Here is a 16,362-nt window from a genome sequence, read left to right on the forward strand (position 1 = left end):
TCGGTCGGCAATTGGGACGCCGGTGAACACAGGGCGCCGGAGGGCATATTAGTCACGTGATATTTGGAACTTCTCCCGCTCCATGGGCCTTCTGCCTGTTCCAGCGCCTCCAGAAACCTCCAGAAACCTCCAGAAAGCTCTAGAATCCTCCAGAGAGCGTTCCAGCGCCTCCAGAAAGCTCCAGAAAGCTCTCGCCAAAGCTCCAGAAACCTCCAGTAGCCTCCAGAGAGTTGGGAGGTCCAAATTTCTCTGGAGGCTCTGGTCTTCAGTTATGGCGCACATGTGACAATCACGAATGTAAACAAAGAACTTTTGACTGAGAATTGTACAACTTGAATGTAAAGAAAATTACATTGCTATAATTTTGTTATTCTTTTTTACTAAAATTGAAAACAAATTTTGCGTGTCAAGATAGAACAATCGTCATTCTTTTGGTATCTATGACGCCAATCTCCAGAAATCTCCAGATTGCGTTCCAGCGCCTCCAGTGAAACCTCTGGTAGAGCCTCCAGTCAAGAATTTCTTCTGGAGGCGCTGGAACAGGCCCTATATCCCAAACGTCACGTGTAAATTTAACGAACCTTGATCAAATCGCCCCAGGCGCCCTGTTTTCACCGTCGTCCGGCAATTGAATGAATGATTACGAATAATAAATCGGATAAATCGAATACAAATTGGTAGAAGTGCATAAATATTAGAGAAATAGAAGAGAGAACATCGACCTTATTGTATTCAAACTGCAAGGTGAGCATTGTTCAGTAAGATTGCCTGCATTGCTCCATTTCTTGAACTGCAAGTTCACCCTGTACCTCACCTACTAAATAAAGTTATTGTTCTAACTTTCGATGTGAATGAGACTAAGAAGTCAGAAGAAATTAATATTTATTCTGTCATAAGTCTTACACTTGCCCTTCAGCTTGATTTGGTAGGTAGAAGTGAGGATGAACACCGGTCTCAGAAGCAGTAAACATTGCTTGAGCCTTGAAGTACAACAAACGATAAAAGAATATAATGTCAACAGTCAAGTCCTGCTTTTTGTATGTTTAATTTTCCTGAATTTGCATGCACATGGATGATGAAGAAGCACTTCATTAGTCGCGTTTATATAACATTTTTGACGAGACTCTAGCTCATGTATTTTGCAATAATTTTGACGCAGTGGTCTTCAAATATTTAGGGTGGATCATTTTGTTAATTGTTAAGCACCATTGGCATCTTTTTCAATATCATGGACAGAGATATAAGCTTGCAACAAACCCTATGTAAATGCGGCTATTGTCTCTTAGAATATTTAGTGCTGCACAAAAACTTTGCAACAATCCAAGAACTGAGAACTGCCTAGGTACCTACCTAGTACCTCCTATTCTAGGTAGTCATAAAGCAAGCATCATACTTGCTTTTTACAACCAAGGAGAGGCACTAATACTATACCCAAGTCCCAAAGATCTGCTTTCTAATCAAACCAAACCTAACCTAACCAAACCTGACCTGACCTAACCTAACCTACAACCTATAACCTTAAACCTACCTACCACATAAAACCTAAAACCTAACCTACAGCGCCTTGCCTTGGTTGGAAAAACAAGTGTGATGTGATGCCTCACTGCCTGCTTTACTACTACCTACCCTTTTCTATGATGTTTATCAACATTAATACAATATTAAACAAAATAAATTCACGGATGGGTTACCTATTGTACACCACTCACCAGGTAAAAAATTGCCATGAAAATTACTTGATGGTGCCTTTTCCCAGCCAGAACATCTATAATCTATATGATGTTTTGTAATTGATGTTTACTTTTAAGAGCTGCTTTTTCATATAGGTAGCACATAAGGATAGCAACTATTGTGATCACAGAGCACATGTGCTCAGCACTTTCGTGTTGTTTGAATTTGTGTTTTCTATCTGTGCATCATGAGGATATTGAGGAATCAAATGGAGGTCAAGATAGTTGTTATAGGATCCTAATAACTTGTTTTTTGAATAATGTTTTAACTCTTTTCAAAACTTCATGAAAGCATTTCATCTTTGTCATAGCTGTTTTGCTGAATTTAAGCTGTGCGGCTTTTACTTTTTTAGTTATTTCTTGCATTGACTCTCACTAGTTCGCTAATCTACCTCAGATGGCTTCTGAAAAGCAAAGCTGTATGCCACCAGTCCTTCCATAAGTCTGTTTGCCTGACATATGAGTACCGCTCATGAACTAGGCTCATCAGCCCTGATCAGCCCCATTTTTATTACTGCCTTAATTTGCTGCTAAACGAAAAAGAAACAACTTATGGCTTTAATAAATATGGAATTCCAATCACACAGCACTTTTGCTGGGTTCACTTTGTCTTCAGAAAGTTAATAAGATGAAGTGAATCTTTGAGGTTGTTGTGAGCCACAATAGCAAGCAATATGTACAGGGAAAACATCATGAAGACAATTATCTTACCAAGGAGTGCAGTGTTTAACCCTATTAGTGGCAGGGGGGGGTTGTTTTTATCCACCCCTCAGGTTTTTCGGGAATATCTCCGAAACCGCTGAAGCTACGATGCTGAAATTTTCTGACTTTTCCTAAAACTAAATTGGGCACATTCCCTGAAAATTTCAAGTTCATAACTTTACCAGGGGCGGCTCCAGAGCACTGGGAATTGGGGGTCCTATTCGTGAAGCGAGTCATTTGGGCGAAGATCACGATGCTGCACCAGTTTTACGAACAGTGAATGAAAGGTATCATGCGATAACATATACAAAGTTATTGTGCGTCCTCTTTTGACACGTTTTTGCTATAATAGGCGGATCCAGGCGTAAAAAGGGGGGTTATTTTTTACCTCCCAACATAGGTGCCCTGACACCGCCTATGCATGACCAATACAATTTTAATCGTTCTCTCATAAGAAAATTGTAACATAACAAGACCATTGCCAACCTTTTTAGAAACAGTACCAACAAAAAACCTTATTTACTATACTTTTTGTGTACCCCCAATCTCAATGATCTGTATCCGCCTATGATTTTTGAAAATGCATATTTTTAGGATCCATGTGAATTCCTGGTTCATTCTCTATCGATCGGCAAAAGTTGCGTTGAGATTGGTTCAGAAACCTGGCCGTGATAAACAGTCTAAAATGTATCTGCAATTTGCCCGTTTTTACCCCCCTCTACCCCCCTATTGACATTTTTTTTTAGAAATGTAGATCTCGTTGAGCGAAATCGAATGCCGTTTGAATTTTGAAAATCGGCCCGTTAGATCTCGAGATATCAAGGGGGGTCGTAAACAGCCCCCCCCCCTGCCACTCACTAATAAGGGTAGCCAGGAGCCTGCCACTAATAGGGTTAATGTTGTGGTTAGAGCGCAAAATGCGTGCCTGCGGCGAGAAAATGACTATTGTATTTAGTCGAAAATTCACCCTTACTTACCTTGCCTTTGTTTACAGAAACATGATTCGATTCATCCTAATCCAGAACCGGGCTGGCAAGACACGCTTGGCCAAATGGTACATGAACTTTGACGATGACGAGAAGCAAAAGCTTATTGAAGAGGTCCACGCCGTGGTGACTGTTCGTGATGCCAAACATACAAACTTCGTCGAGTTCCGAAACTTCAAGATCGTCTATCGGCGCTATGCCGGCCTCTACTTCTGCATCTGCGTGGACATCAACGACAACAACCTCTGCTACTTGGAAGCCATCCACAACTTCGTGGAGGTGCTCAACGAATACTTCCACAATGTGTGCGAGCTCGATCTGGTCTTCAACTTCTACAAAGTTTACACTGTGGTAGACGAAATGTTCTTGGCAGGAGAGATTCGAGAGACCAGTCAGAACAAGGTGCTGCGACAGTTGCTGATGCTGAACTCCCTGGAATGATCCCTGGGATGCGGACTCTTGAGACCGAAATATGCGAGAGTGCAGGCGCCGACAAGGTTCCACAGTCGTTGTACTCGGGCTAGCGAACTGTGTGGTATCCATTCTGTTACTTTTGTTATCGGGCCCGTGGAAACGCTGCATGACGACCCTGAGGGGCGTAGGGTCCACTGCTTACGACGCTGCCAGGACGCGGCCTACTTAAGTCACGTATATCTCAATGTATTAGCCGGTCGGTGGTGTGTAGGTTGTCCGAAACGCATGGATTGACTGTTTTTCGTTGTAAACAGAGTATAGACATTGTGTCAGATAGCCTGAAAGCACCAAGTGGTGGTCCTGGACGGATGGATGTAAGGGCCCCGCTCATGCGGCGTTTGTTTTTTCGAAGAGGTGGCTTGCTTTCTTCATCATTCCCTGGATATTGCGCGAACGTTGAATCATGTAACTCGTGAACCTGTTCGCGATAATTGGACGTTATAGGCCCGACGGTCGTTTGTTTACATATTATTGTACCACAGTTTGTCGTTTATTATTAAAAGCAGACTCCATGTGATGAAGTTAACGGCTTTGTGATGTCGTCTCCAGTCAAATGTCTTGAAACCCCACGAGAATAATACCGGTCAATGACAGATAAATACAACACACGAGCGTGGGTGCACGCAATACAAGACGACGGCTTGGCCCACTACTACATCACAGTCATAACCTGCTTCAATCGAGCAGTCGTTTTAGTGTGATTAATTGCAGACTTCCCTCAAAAACAGTGAACGTGGCACCACACCCCGTACCAAGTTCACAGCAAATAACATTAAACTCCTCTCGCCAACCCGACCCCTTGAAACTATCACGGCTCTGGTGATTATGATGGTTTAATGCCAGCGGACCAACGATGCGGAATGTATGAAGGGCGCCCCGAGCCGACGCGCTTACCAGACGCCGCGGTATTCGCCAGGCTCCAGTAGGCTCTCCTCCACCGCCCAGCCCTCCACCCGCAGACGCTCCAGCAACTGGGGCAGCAGCTGCTTCGTCACGCGCTCAGAGGCCGCCTGCCAGTCGTCCCTCCACGCGTCACCTTCTCCGGCCAGAGCGGAGGCCACCGGACCCTCCAGCCGGACCTCTCCGCCGCCCTCGGCCGCCTGTCTCAGTCGCACTGCCACGGCGGCAGCCAGCGCGGCGCCCAGCTGGTCCGCGGGACCGGCGCCGCGCCGCAGGCAGACCAGCGCCTCTCTGCTGGACGGGTCAAGCAGCAGGAGGTACGGCCGGCCGGCGTGCAGCGCCGTCAGCTGGTCCAGCTGGCCGGGAGCGGCGCGGGCGGCCAGCAGCAGCGGCGGAGCGCCCAGCAACAGCCGCCAGCCGGTCAGAGCAGACTGGCAGCGAGGAGACTCAGTGCCGAGTACCAGCGGCTCTCGACTGTTCACTGCGGCTACCCCGAGCTCCGCCGCCGCGCCCGGTGCCGCCAGGAAGCCGTCCAGCACGAGACTGAGCCGCGGCGTGTTCAGAGAGGAGAGACGGACGGCTCGAACCGCTCGGTAGTTGGCGAACACGTGCAGCGCGGTGAAGAGGAGGAATATGAGCCAGCTGGCGGCACTGCCGGCGTCCACCAGCGGCAGAAGAGCCATGGTCGTCAGCAGGCCGACCAGGTTCACCACCCGCTCCTGACTGCCGTCCTGTTGGAGACGCGGGGAGAGTTACTTTCTTCGGTAACACAAGGGGCAATGGGTCACCAACGATAACACATCTACATCTAGCTTCTACACGACATGGGGCAAAGGGTCACCTCCAGTGGGAACACACGAACACGGGGTGGTCGCCTAAGGTAAAAAAAAAAACGAGGCGAGGGGTCACCCCGGTGATACAACAAGACAAGGCCAGAGGTCACGTCACCTCCAGTAATACGTCAGACACAAATGAGGGATCACATCCGGTAACACGTCTGAAAGGGGGCGAGGGATCACCTCCGGTAACACAGTCACTGCCCTAGTTCACGGGTACTGGCATCCAGAGTGCATACGCGCTAAACAGATTATCACATAGAATTCGATTCAGTGATATGGTCATCCAAAAATGCGGTGGGAAAGGCAGCATTCAGGGTACAGAGCAAGACTATACGGCTCCAATGAAACAAAAAAAAAAGCATGCTAGAATATACGAACGGGGGGAAATAACTAGCATCTAACAAAATCCCAGTCCCTTAGGTCACCTTCACCGCCAGGTCGGCCATGTTGCTTCTGAGCGCCTGGTGCTGAGCGATGGCTGCTCGCGTGGCACCGCCGGCCACGCCCACCAGGCTCTTGGCCAGTCCGGCCGCTATCACCGCGACCTACCGGAGATGACAGGAAACTTACTGCAGACTCGACACAGAGGGCGCGCTAAGTCGCAACGACACTCAAAATTGAAGATGTGTAGGACAGGACGGCCAACAGTTTTCACTTGACTTGATTGGTCATTCAAAAGCACTGAAAATGAGTTCAAGTGCTACCTCATACGTAATAATTTGATAAATTATTCCGTTATCTGAGCACTAACATCTCACCATACATGGGCTCGTCTGCAACGCATGCTGCCAGCCGAACAACACTGAATAGGAAAGCGGTGCTGGACAAACATACCTTGAAGACGGCGGTGCCGAGCGCCGGCGCGGCCAGCTCCAGGCAGATGGCCGCGTCGTTCAGCACGTCGGCAAACAGTCGCCACTGCTTACAGCGGGCGTCCAGGCCGGACGAGGAGCGCCATGCGAACACGATCTGACCCACCATCCCGGTGCCGTCCTGGAGCGGGGTCAAATGTCAGAGCAGGGCATGGCATCTAACAATGTTTATGGTCGTTTTGAGAGTCGTTTAAGTCGAGACGAACTTAGACGGGTCACGGTTCAGCATGCAAACTGAAGGACTGCCGTAGATAAAAATCGTAGTAAACGAACTATAGTCAAAACGACAGATTTACATATACTTTCAGTCATAAGCAGACGGAGACCATAACAAGGCCGATAGTAGAGGCACGGCCGGTTGTATCTATCGGGTGCGGGTCACAAATTCATATTTGCACGGATGACGGAAGGCAAACAAAAACATACGCCCGAATACAGAGTATTTAACGTACAGTCATATGCAAACAATCGACGATTCCACACCGCATTCAATGCTGGAACATTACGGATCGACGCTCCCTACATACGACGTACGAGCATGCGAGCGTAGGAAGCAGCTAGTACGAACCTTTAGCAGCCAGGTGATGGTGGCGGCGAGGGGCGTGGCCTCGGCGTCCCCCACGCCCATTCCGCCCAGCACGGCGCGCGTTGCCAAAGCGCCCGTGATGTTACTGGCAAAGGCCTGGAGCGTGTCCCACACCTGCGGCCGGGAAAACAGGTTCATCGGAGGGTCAGCATCGGTGCGAGGCGAGGGGAGGTGCCCTGGCGGGGTCAACAGCAAAATAGGTGGGGAGGGGGGAGGGGGGAGGCAGTGACTGCAGGCACCTGACACTCTGAAATGAGCTCCTTTCTGAAAGGAGCTCCCTTCATGAAGTGAAACAGGGCCCTCACAGCAATTTGGGCCACAATTCAGATAAGTAGCCTGGTGGGACTGGGGACATCATCTATTCATCCATTGACAATTGCTGATTTCATTTGGTTGTAGCAATATATGAAATGTTTGTAAAAACTATCACTCATTTAACAACACACCTGATATTCAAGGTAGTCATCGCTGACAGACTCTGGATAGCCCTGCGGCAGGAAGATTTCGCGCAGTGTGTCCAGCAGCCCTCGCCGCTGCACATGCCGACTGATGATCCGCGGCTGACCTTCAGCTCCATCGCCACTTGGAGATAGCTCGATGGTGGCCTCATGTGTGGCCCCAAAATGCTGCTCAATGATTGCAGTCATGACACTCAAGTTGTCTGTGGAGGTTCAGCTGCTCCTCAGCAGATTTCGTCTGAAATCAGAAGATATTCTTGGTAAAACAACTGTGTTGCTGGACCCCTAGGGAAGGTACATTTTTTAGGTAAGGTTGGTTATTATCAATAGAACAGGAAACCCACATTATTTTCAATGGATCATGATCATTATTTTCAATGGACCTACACATCAGCAAAGGTGTTCTACACCTGCAACATTGACATTGCTGAAAATGAAGTTTAAGCTAACATTTCAAAATAAATGCAATAAAAAGAATGTTTACAAAGCATGGAACATAACCACATATGCAAGAGTTCATCTAAATAATAATTTCTTTCTTCACTGAACCAAGCGCTAATAAATGCCTTGTAAATAAACAAGGCACTTGTTTGTTGTTGTTTTGAGACGTTCTGCCGATATCGCCGCACCTAATCGCTCGCGAATCTCGGCATATGATTGGTAGTCATCATAGACACCGTTAATTCGACCAATGACAAGCCGAGAAACGGCAGCATGCTGATAGAAGCAAACGGCGACTGAACAACACTCGATATTAGTACTGCGTTGGTACTGCGCGGCTGGCGGCAATTTATCGATATAAATTCGACGAGTCGACGAGTGAGTGTCGTTGAAGTATTTGTGCGAATATTTCGCTTCTTTGTAGCGGTGTTTGAGCTCATATAATTTGTCTGTGATGTTAATATATTGCATAGCTGTATTTAGACTAAATTTTGTTACACAATATTCCTTGCGATATTCGAGAATGGGCAAATAAAATGCCAAGCTTGAGCTCTCAGGTTTCAGTTTGATCGTTGTCTTTGTCTTTTCTGAAGAAAACAAAAAATACTTCAAAGCCAACAGTAATCAGGGATCAACTTCATAAGTAAGTAGCATATTCCATATTATCGGCAATATTAATATCCGTTGATATCAGTTGATAATGATATAGTTTCTTACTTGGTGCTTCGGGCTTCCGTTCAAAACGGATTCAGAAAGGCGGTGTCATGCTGTTGGGCTAGGTATATCCTAAAAAACAAAAATCTAGAAGGTCAAAATACTATTTGAACAATGGATTTTGATGCCTTATGCCAATGCATTGCTGTGTAGTTTACAGCAAGTCCTGCTATTGAAAAAGTTCCAGTTTCCTTTCTTTTTAGAACAAGCATTTTTATCTATTTCAACTTCTGGTCTTGCAGGGAGGGAGTACTTATTTTCCTCTAATGCTTCTCTCTGGATCTGTTGTAAAGTCTGGACTTGCCTGTAGGAACTGAACTTACTGAAGTGAAGGTAATTCAGTCAGTGACCAGTGTCTTACTTTCAGTGATCAAAGACCTTCATTTGTGCCTTGTTCACTTCTTTATTACAATCACAATGAATGATACTGGCCTATGTGGTAGAGGAAGGGTGTCAGGTCAGGAGCCAGAGTACCATGTGCATCACCCTACAATCTACAATTTACACACACCCCCCCCCCCCCCAGTTTTCGACTTGAAAACTCAACATTGATGGCAGTTGAGCAAGGTTGCAAATACAGCTGCGAATTGCGATCATGCGTACGTGGCATGCGTGAACGAGCATAGTAATTTACACAGCGTGCGAAGGTGAGTGCGGACGGAACAATGTCGATCCGCCGTGCACTAACGACGGGGCGGCAGGTCGCACTCGTATTCTGCGAGGTAACCCGGTGGTCCGCACAGACACTTCGGGCGCTTAGGAACGGTAGGAGACGCACGCTCTGCCTGAGGCGGTCGTTCCTTGGGGGATTCTACAGGCCCGCCCTGTGTACGGAAGACTGGGCGGGACGTTTGGTGAATTTTCGTCTGCAGAGGTCGACAACTGATAGGTCTCGGAGATGAGGGGCCCTGGCGGACCGGTCGGCGCGGCTCGGTGCATCGCACAGCGTCTTAGCTCCCGATCCTCATAAGCGTAAGGGGCCGGCTGTTCCGGAGTTGTGCCTGGGCGAGCGCGGTGAGCTGTTGTGGGGAGGGAGGATATGTGAAAACCCGAAGTCCAGTATCATGATCAAAGACCTTCGGTTGTGCTTTGTTCACTTCTTTATTACAATCACAACGAATGATACTGGCCTCTGCGGTAGAGACAGGGTGTCAGGACTTCGGAGTGACAGGACAGTATCAGAGTAGGTACCATGTGCATCACCCTACATTCAGGGGTCCTAAAATTATTGAGCAGGAGCTGTCAGTGATGGTAAGTATGAAGTCAGGTTCAAGATGTCCTGCATTGATGAAGCTGTGTATCAGTGATCTCAGTGGATCTAAAAGCAAATTGCTGATTAGTATATTTGATTTAGTCGATTCCTCATAGTAAATTGATGTGCACTTCTCCACACCAACTGAACTGGGACTGGAAATCACAATCCTGTTTTCTCTTTGTCTCCAAACAGTCATACTGTCTCACATGCACCAACTTCCTGGACAATGCTTTACTAGTGCTGTGGTTCGACTTGGACTTGGGTTGGGATTGTAGGTGCTATCAGGGCTAGCACAGCTCCACACAACAAGATATTACCTTCACAAAACATTTTACCTTCTTTATTTGCTGCCCAGCATTTGTATTTTGCTTCCCATGCAGCAAGTTTTAAAAATTTCTTTCTGTTGGAGAAAAATCGAACGTTTTCCATTTTACATGAGGAGTACCTGAGTGTTCAAAGATTCCTTTTCCTTGAATCCATCACAAGTTTTTTACAGATAGATCCACCATTGCCTGTAAATCCATGGTCCCATATGTATACATGCTAATTAGTGACATTAATGTGAATTATATACTAGTCACCTTCTGTCTTTTTATTACGCATTCAAATTGTATATAAGTTTTGCAAATCTTCTGTAAAAATTCCATGATCGATCTCCAGTCATTTGTTATTAGTATTTTTTCTTTGAAACGGCTGATTGCTGAACTTCGCATTTCATTTTCGCGCATCGTTCGTCCATCGCATTTCTTGGTCTGCACGAAATATACGCGCAAATACTCGTTAGGCTGCATAATCTGACGTCGATCCTACGGCTACGGCTGCACTTACTTCTCAACAGATCGTAAAGTTTCCACCGTTGGAACTTCGGCCGTATATTTCCCATGCGATCGGCGCTGCGCAATATTTGCTTTGCGAAGTATTTCGTCTGATGTGAGCCTAGATAATATTGGATTCTCTGACCCGGATGCCACTGTCCGGGTAGCGCCCCCTACCACCCCCCCCCCCCTATTGACCCAATGACCTGCCCCTGAGGCTGATCGCACCAGAAGGCTCTGGCATGACCGCAACTCCTCCCTTAGGTCTTCACTCGTGCTGGTCGTACCCATGATGGCAAACGATGTGATGAGATGTTGCTCAGTGCTTATGGCTGGACGTGCTTCTCTCGAGTCGTTTTACCAGTACCGTGGCTACCTTGTGCCCAGTCAGAGCGGCGTGCTGTACCGGCGCCGTCTGCCGCGCTTCGCCGCCCGTCCTGTGGCCGTGTTTATGGCACCGCCGCGGCCGCCTATCACGGGATGACTCCTGACGGGCCGCCCGCTGACGCCGTCGCCGGCGCCGGCACTGGGCCAGTGTGGCGGAGCCGGGCCGGAGACCGGGCGCGGCCATAGTGCTGGTGGAAAGGACGTGGTGAAGGTTGTGAGATGGAGACAACGCCACTGCAGAGATCACGGGACAGCGTTTGTTAGCTTCATTGCTATCAATACGAGGCAAGTTTTGATCATAGTTGACATTTATGGATTGGTAGCTGTTTTTAGAAGATTATATACCGAAGCAAGTTTGTGGGAGTGCAGTTTCGGGATGATTTTTGATTTGTTTTTGGGAAATTTGGTTGCGCCGGGGGCTGCGTCGTTCTTCGGGCTGTACTTGCTAATGTCTCGCCCAGCAGCACTGCTTCGGATGAAGACGTAGCTTACGGCGTGTTCAGCACGGTGTCATACTGGTTAGTTCAGTGCAATAAACTCAGTCGGGGGTCGGACTCTGCTGCCGCCGCTGTCCGGTCACCTGGTGGTTCGATAGTGTCTGTTCTGCATTTCGTGGTCCGTGTCTACTTAGTTTCTACCCTCTTTTCTCCCTCAGTAACGGCCCATCATCGACTCCTCTCCATCACGGGACTATCTCTCGCCCTCTCCAGTACCGATTACCGTCCCCTCTCCCGCTCCTTTCCGTTACCTACCGAATCCTTTCTAGCACCGGCTCCTCTCGAGCACCGGACACCCTCTCCCCTCTTCCGTCCATTTGGCAGCGTGGTCACCTGCTTCCGCCTCTCCGCTACAGAGCCCGGACATGTGGGCCACTTCCGGTGGGTCTGCCTGCCTCCTGGACACCTCTGCCCTCCCCTCCTCCCCTACCCCGCCTCCTTAGCACTTCTCTCCTCCTCTAGCACCCGTTCCTCCCCGACCGTATGTAGAGCTCCATCCAAAAGTATCCAGGCTCGAATGTTTAAACGCTGCTCAGCTCACCACTAGCTAATAACATTGCTTTTTACTCGGATAAAGTTGGGGCGAGAGATTGCTCCCCCCCCCCCCCGGATGCAGGCGGGGGATACAGCATTGCATCCTTCTCCCCTCCCCCGCTTTCCTCGTCCCGGCCCAAGTTCCGGTCATTGAGGCGTCTCCCTGGCCGTAGCGTGATCCATGTTGCGGGATCCATCTGCAGCTAACTGGGGACACAGTTGGGCCCAGCTTACATAGCAATCCTGGCTACGTGCTGAATTGTGCTCCCAGTGGTGGAAGTCAATCACGACGGTGTGGAATGAGGTGCGAAACGGGAGTCGCTCTACGCATCTAACGCTCCCTGGGTCATTTGGAGACCTGCCGGCTGTATTTCACAGCCTCGTCTCCATCCGGTCCGCCTTTGGTGCTACAATCAACGCCGCTTAGCACCACCTGTGTATTTTAGAACTCAGCCGGGGTGCCGCCTATACGGTGTACTTGTCCGCAGGCAGACCCATCTCTCAGTGACGAGTAAACGAGATTGCATCGCCGGCGCGGGCCTCGTCTCAGACCCGGATCGATTGTCTCGGTAGAGCGCCGCCGCCGGTCGTCAGCCGCCGCTGTCCCCAGCGTCCGGTCTCGTCGGCTGCGGAGTAGCTGGGACGAGCTCGGCGGCTGCGCTGTTCGGCCGCGCCCTGCGCCCGCACACGCGCCCTCGTCAGACACAGAGGTGGACGGGGGCGGTCGGCAGCGCGTGCAGGACGCTCGGTGGAGTGTGGAGCGGTGTGCTGTCGGGCTACCCGATAGGAACGGACGACCAAGGGTTCGACGTCTACTATTTAGGCATACATATCGAGAACGGCTGGATCAATTGCGCTGAAAGTACGTGCGCTGGCAGGGACCTACTAGCTCGGTGACGCGCCAAGTCTGTGGTGATTTCAGTACAGGCACAAGTGCGGCGCTCAGTTACGCTCGCTTGTTAATCGCTCGCTTATGTGACTGATTCGTCAGCCAAACATTATTGATCTGAAGCGATTGATACTCGCTACGCTAGGTAGAAGTTTGTCCCCCTCCCCAAACGATCTCTGCAACTTAGTATCGCAGTGAGACGCGCTTTTGGAAAGCACTCCCCTAGACTTTCCAGTGCGTGCCGCGTCCGCGCCGTCTAAAGGCCACAACTGCTCTCCTCCCTCTGAGAGACTGTCTCGCCACTGTCTTTGCGCTGCTCAGTCGTACGACGCACTGGTTGATGCTTCCCCTCTGGTCTGTTGCAGACGCCGCCGGCTGAGCCGGCTATGAAGTGTGAGCTGCACCCTATCCCGCTGGAGGTCTGGTGAGTAACCTGTGAACCGGGGGAGGGCTGGTAATCGCTTGTTGAGAGTTGAAGGGGCTGGTCAAGGTCAACCTAGAGAGGGGTCGGTACTTCAGATCTTCCCCTCTCCTCCCCCAGTTCCGCCCACAATATCACAGAGCGCACCGTACTGATGGCTGTCTGCCGTTTGTAAAGATCCGATGCCGTCGCGATCTAGTGAGCGATCTTGGGTGCGTGCTGCGTATTGATAGCACCTTCCTCGTGACCGGCGGAAGTCGACAATCTATGCTACTGAGCGGTCCACGCCCCACGCTTCCTCACCCCTACCCCCGATGTGACGTCACAAAGGGCGTCGTGGTGTCTCAGGTGTGTGACTCAGGTGATGTGATTCAGCGGTGGGTAGACAGCGGCCGCCCGGTGCATCCTCTCAGGTGCACTGCTGGTGGCCCACCCTTCTTGTCATGTTGGCAGTTAATGTGTGGCTTTTGGGCCCCCGAAAAAAGTAAAAACCCACGTGAGTCGTGGGGTTGTTACAAGTGACTACTCGTGGGCGGGTCTTTGTCCCAGGTGTCCCACCAGGCCAGACATCGCCCATCGCCCATTGAACCTGGCCAACCACGAGACTCAGCTTTCTCAGATGACGGCTTTTGTTCAGCTTCAGACGCTTGTGAACGTGTCTACTGGACAGGACGCTCATGTAGGCATTTGCTGAAGATATTCTTTGGTGCATTGGCCGGCATGCATACGAGCTTTTTTAGATTAGCTGTGTACTTATGAACAGTGTTTCCCGAAGGCCGGTCGTATTCCGTTGTGATCGTAGACTCGCTCATGTGACGCTATACCTCACGTCATCATGTGACGCTCTATGAGGAATTCCGTGATGCCTGGGAGACGGCTGCCACGGCGCCGTCTGGGCGGTATCCATGTGCTGGACCGTAAACATGAGCTGGACCCTACCCAGGAGTTGGGTCGCCGCGGGGCGCGGGGCGCGGCGGCATGCGAAACTGATGCAAACGGGCCATGCCTGGTCGGGCTGAAGGGGCGGGTTGGTACTGAGAGTCCGGTGGATCAGGACTTCGCGGCGGATGGGGCAGGACACCGGGGTGGACGGGTCAGGTCAGCGTCCTTAGACAGGCGACTGTCATATCTGTTCATCATAGCGAAGTATCAAACTAAAGGTGATTACTGATTACCCAAACGGACAGCCGAACTGCCTATCCATAATCCAATGCTCCCGACGCGTCCGGCTAGTGAGGGCCCGGCAGTGTGTTGTAATGGCATTTGCTTTCGCTTGTAGCCGTGCCAGCTCTCGGACGCTGAAATGACGAGTTCCTCTGCTGATTGCTGATAGGGGAAGGTCATAGTTGATTGCAACGGTGATGGCAGCTCGTGTGGCCTTGTCAAGGCCGCTGATCACATCATACGGGCTTTGTGGCAATGCTGCCCGGGACGCGAGTTACCTAAGTGTGGAACTACAAGTCGATTCTAGGGCTCTGATTGGTGACTTTGGTCGGGGGATGACGCTTATAGCATGACGTCACTCGCGTGCTTGGCCGGACCAACGGCGCGGCGCAGGCGCGCCGAGCCAACCCAGAGGCTCTCAAACTCAATTGTACAGATCCTGCGCATTGAATGGCGAAACTTCGGCGAGTTCGCTTGAGTTTGGAAGCCCCTGCCAGAGAACTGGAGACGGCCGGATTATTTGCTGGACAGTGGGCAGCGCAGATGGCGATTGACGGTGCCAAAAAGATGATAGGGAAAAAGGGGTTGAGACTTGAGCAGTGAGTTATAAGCCTGTTGCATAGCTGAGTGGTAAATTGTAAAATACTTAAGGTTTGAAGAGATGCAGTGTAGTTTAGCCGACTCAGGGGCATTCTGCCGAGTTAGGTATGTAAGACGGAAGGGTCGCAACTCGCAAGTCGTTTGTTTACATGATTGCCTGATTAAAATGTAAAGCGTACCTAATGTTTAGTTGATAATACAGCGAGGTTGGGCATCTGCTCAATCCATTTCTTCTCTGCAATAGTGCATTCGCCACTGTAATTCATTGTAAGAGGCACTGGGCTGCGCCGCCTGTTAATTATTCCGAAACCACCAGTGAATTGCCACAGTCACAATACGAATCGTTCAGTCGTGCGCTGGGGGTCCGCCAAGTTTGGGTGTGCTGCAGAATGCAGACTGGACCGCCGAGAATATAACACTTCCGTCTCCCTGGGCGAGCGGCGCATTGGAGCCGAAGGAAACTGCTTCTGTTTTTTTTTTGTGGGGAAGATACCCATGTTTGAAAATTATGTTCTGGAATGACGCGATAAGGAAAAGGACGGTTTCTTGAATTGAGGGCTGTGGAGAAGAAGCAGATTTTCTCATTTGCTACCCGATACAACGCGAAAAGACGCAAATGTTGCACATTGGGCTTAATAAGTCTAATAAAAGATAAGGGACTTCGTGAATCATGCCTAACTGACCGCGACCCAGTTATTTGCCACTGCAGGTAGGTACTAGGTAGGTAGATACTCATTTGTAAACAGAGCGTTCCACCAACCCTCGCCAGAAATTCAATCAGCAGTTGCTTATCTTAAAACGTTTGAGTGCACCTAACAACCTTTAAAAATGACGTCCTCCCTTTCAATGGTTCGTTCGAAGACACAAAGCCAGAATCAGCCAAGCAATATCGGAATCCATTGCGCAGTGTGTCGACTGTCGGATGTGCCCATCCACATAGCATAGCACACACTGCTAAATGCAGGTACGCTCACCTACACATTAGGTATTCGAAGGACTTGATAGCTCATACACATGGAAGAAACGCACGAAATGTGATTAATAGCTGCAGCAGAAGTTTGGCGTCCGATGCCTCTTCGCCAAGTTAAGACCATGCCA

The 16,362-nt window shown here is 49.6% G+C and overlaps 3 protein-coding genes across 6 annotated transcripts in view; 2 read left to right on the plus strand and 1 right to left on the minus strand.

The window, feature by feature from the left end:
* The first annotated feature begins 308 nt into the window (after positions 1 to 308).
* Positions 309 to 4,413, plus strand: LOC122392987 (AP-2 complex subunit sigma). Of its 2 annotated transcripts, none has more exons than XM_043388405.1 (2): positions 309 to 744; positions 3,427 to 4,413. In XM_043388405.1, exon 2 carries the CDS (start codon positions 3,431 to 3,433, stop codon positions 3,857 to 3,859), a length of 429 nt encoding a protein of 142 aa, XP_043244340.1. In that variant the 5' UTR covers positions 309 to 744; positions 3,427 to 3,430; the 3' UTR covers positions 3,860 to 4,413. The 2 variants fall into 2 exon arrangements, with proteins under 2 accessions (XP_043244340.1, XP_043244350.1); XM_043388415.1 differs by lacking the exon at positions 309 to 744 and adding an exon at positions 753 to 925.
* On the minus strand, positions 4,370 to 8,145 carry LOC122392970 (RUS family member 1-like). 3 transcript variants are annotated; one of them, XM_043388390.1, is made up of 6 exons: positions 8,097 to 8,145; positions 7,536 to 7,785; positions 7,072 to 7,203; positions 6,466 to 6,624; positions 6,057 to 6,176; positions 4,370 to 5,523 (listed from the first exon to the last, which is right to left on the minus strand). In XM_043388390.1, exons 2-6 carry the CDS (start codon positions 7,734 to 7,736, stop codon positions 4,783 to 4,785), a joined length of 1,353 nt encoding a protein of 450 aa, XP_043244325.1. In that variant the 5' UTR covers positions 7,737 to 7,785; positions 8,097 to 8,145; the 3' UTR covers positions 4,370 to 4,782. The 3 variants fall into 3 exon arrangements, with proteins under 3 accessions (XP_043244325.1, XP_043244318.1, XP_043244312.1); XM_043388383.1 differs by having other exon boundaries at positions 8,049 to 8,122; XM_043388377.1 differs by having other exon boundaries at positions 7,536 to 8,122.
* Positions 8,146 to 8,263: 118 nt separating this feature from the next.
* LOC122392993 overlaps positions 8,264 to 16,362 on the plus strand; it is a 48,796-nt gene continuing 40,697 nt past the window's right edge. Inside the window, exons 1-2 of the mRNA XM_043388428.1 lie at positions 8,264 to 8,631; positions 13,445 to 13,503. The gene's annotated coding sequence lies outside the window, so the exon portion shown is untranslated. The remainder of the gene's footprint in view (positions 8,632 to 13,444; positions 13,504 to 16,362) is intronic.

Source organism: Amphibalanus amphitrite, unplaced genomic scaffold (genome assembly GCF_019059575.1).
Source record: "Amphibalanus amphitrite isolate SeventyFive unplaced genomic scaffold, NRLGWU_Aamphi_draft 000024F_arrow, whole genome shotgun sequence".
Lineage (NCBI taxonomy): Eukaryota > Metazoa > Arthropoda > Thecostraca > Balanomorpha > Balanidae > Amphibalanus > Amphibalanus amphitrite.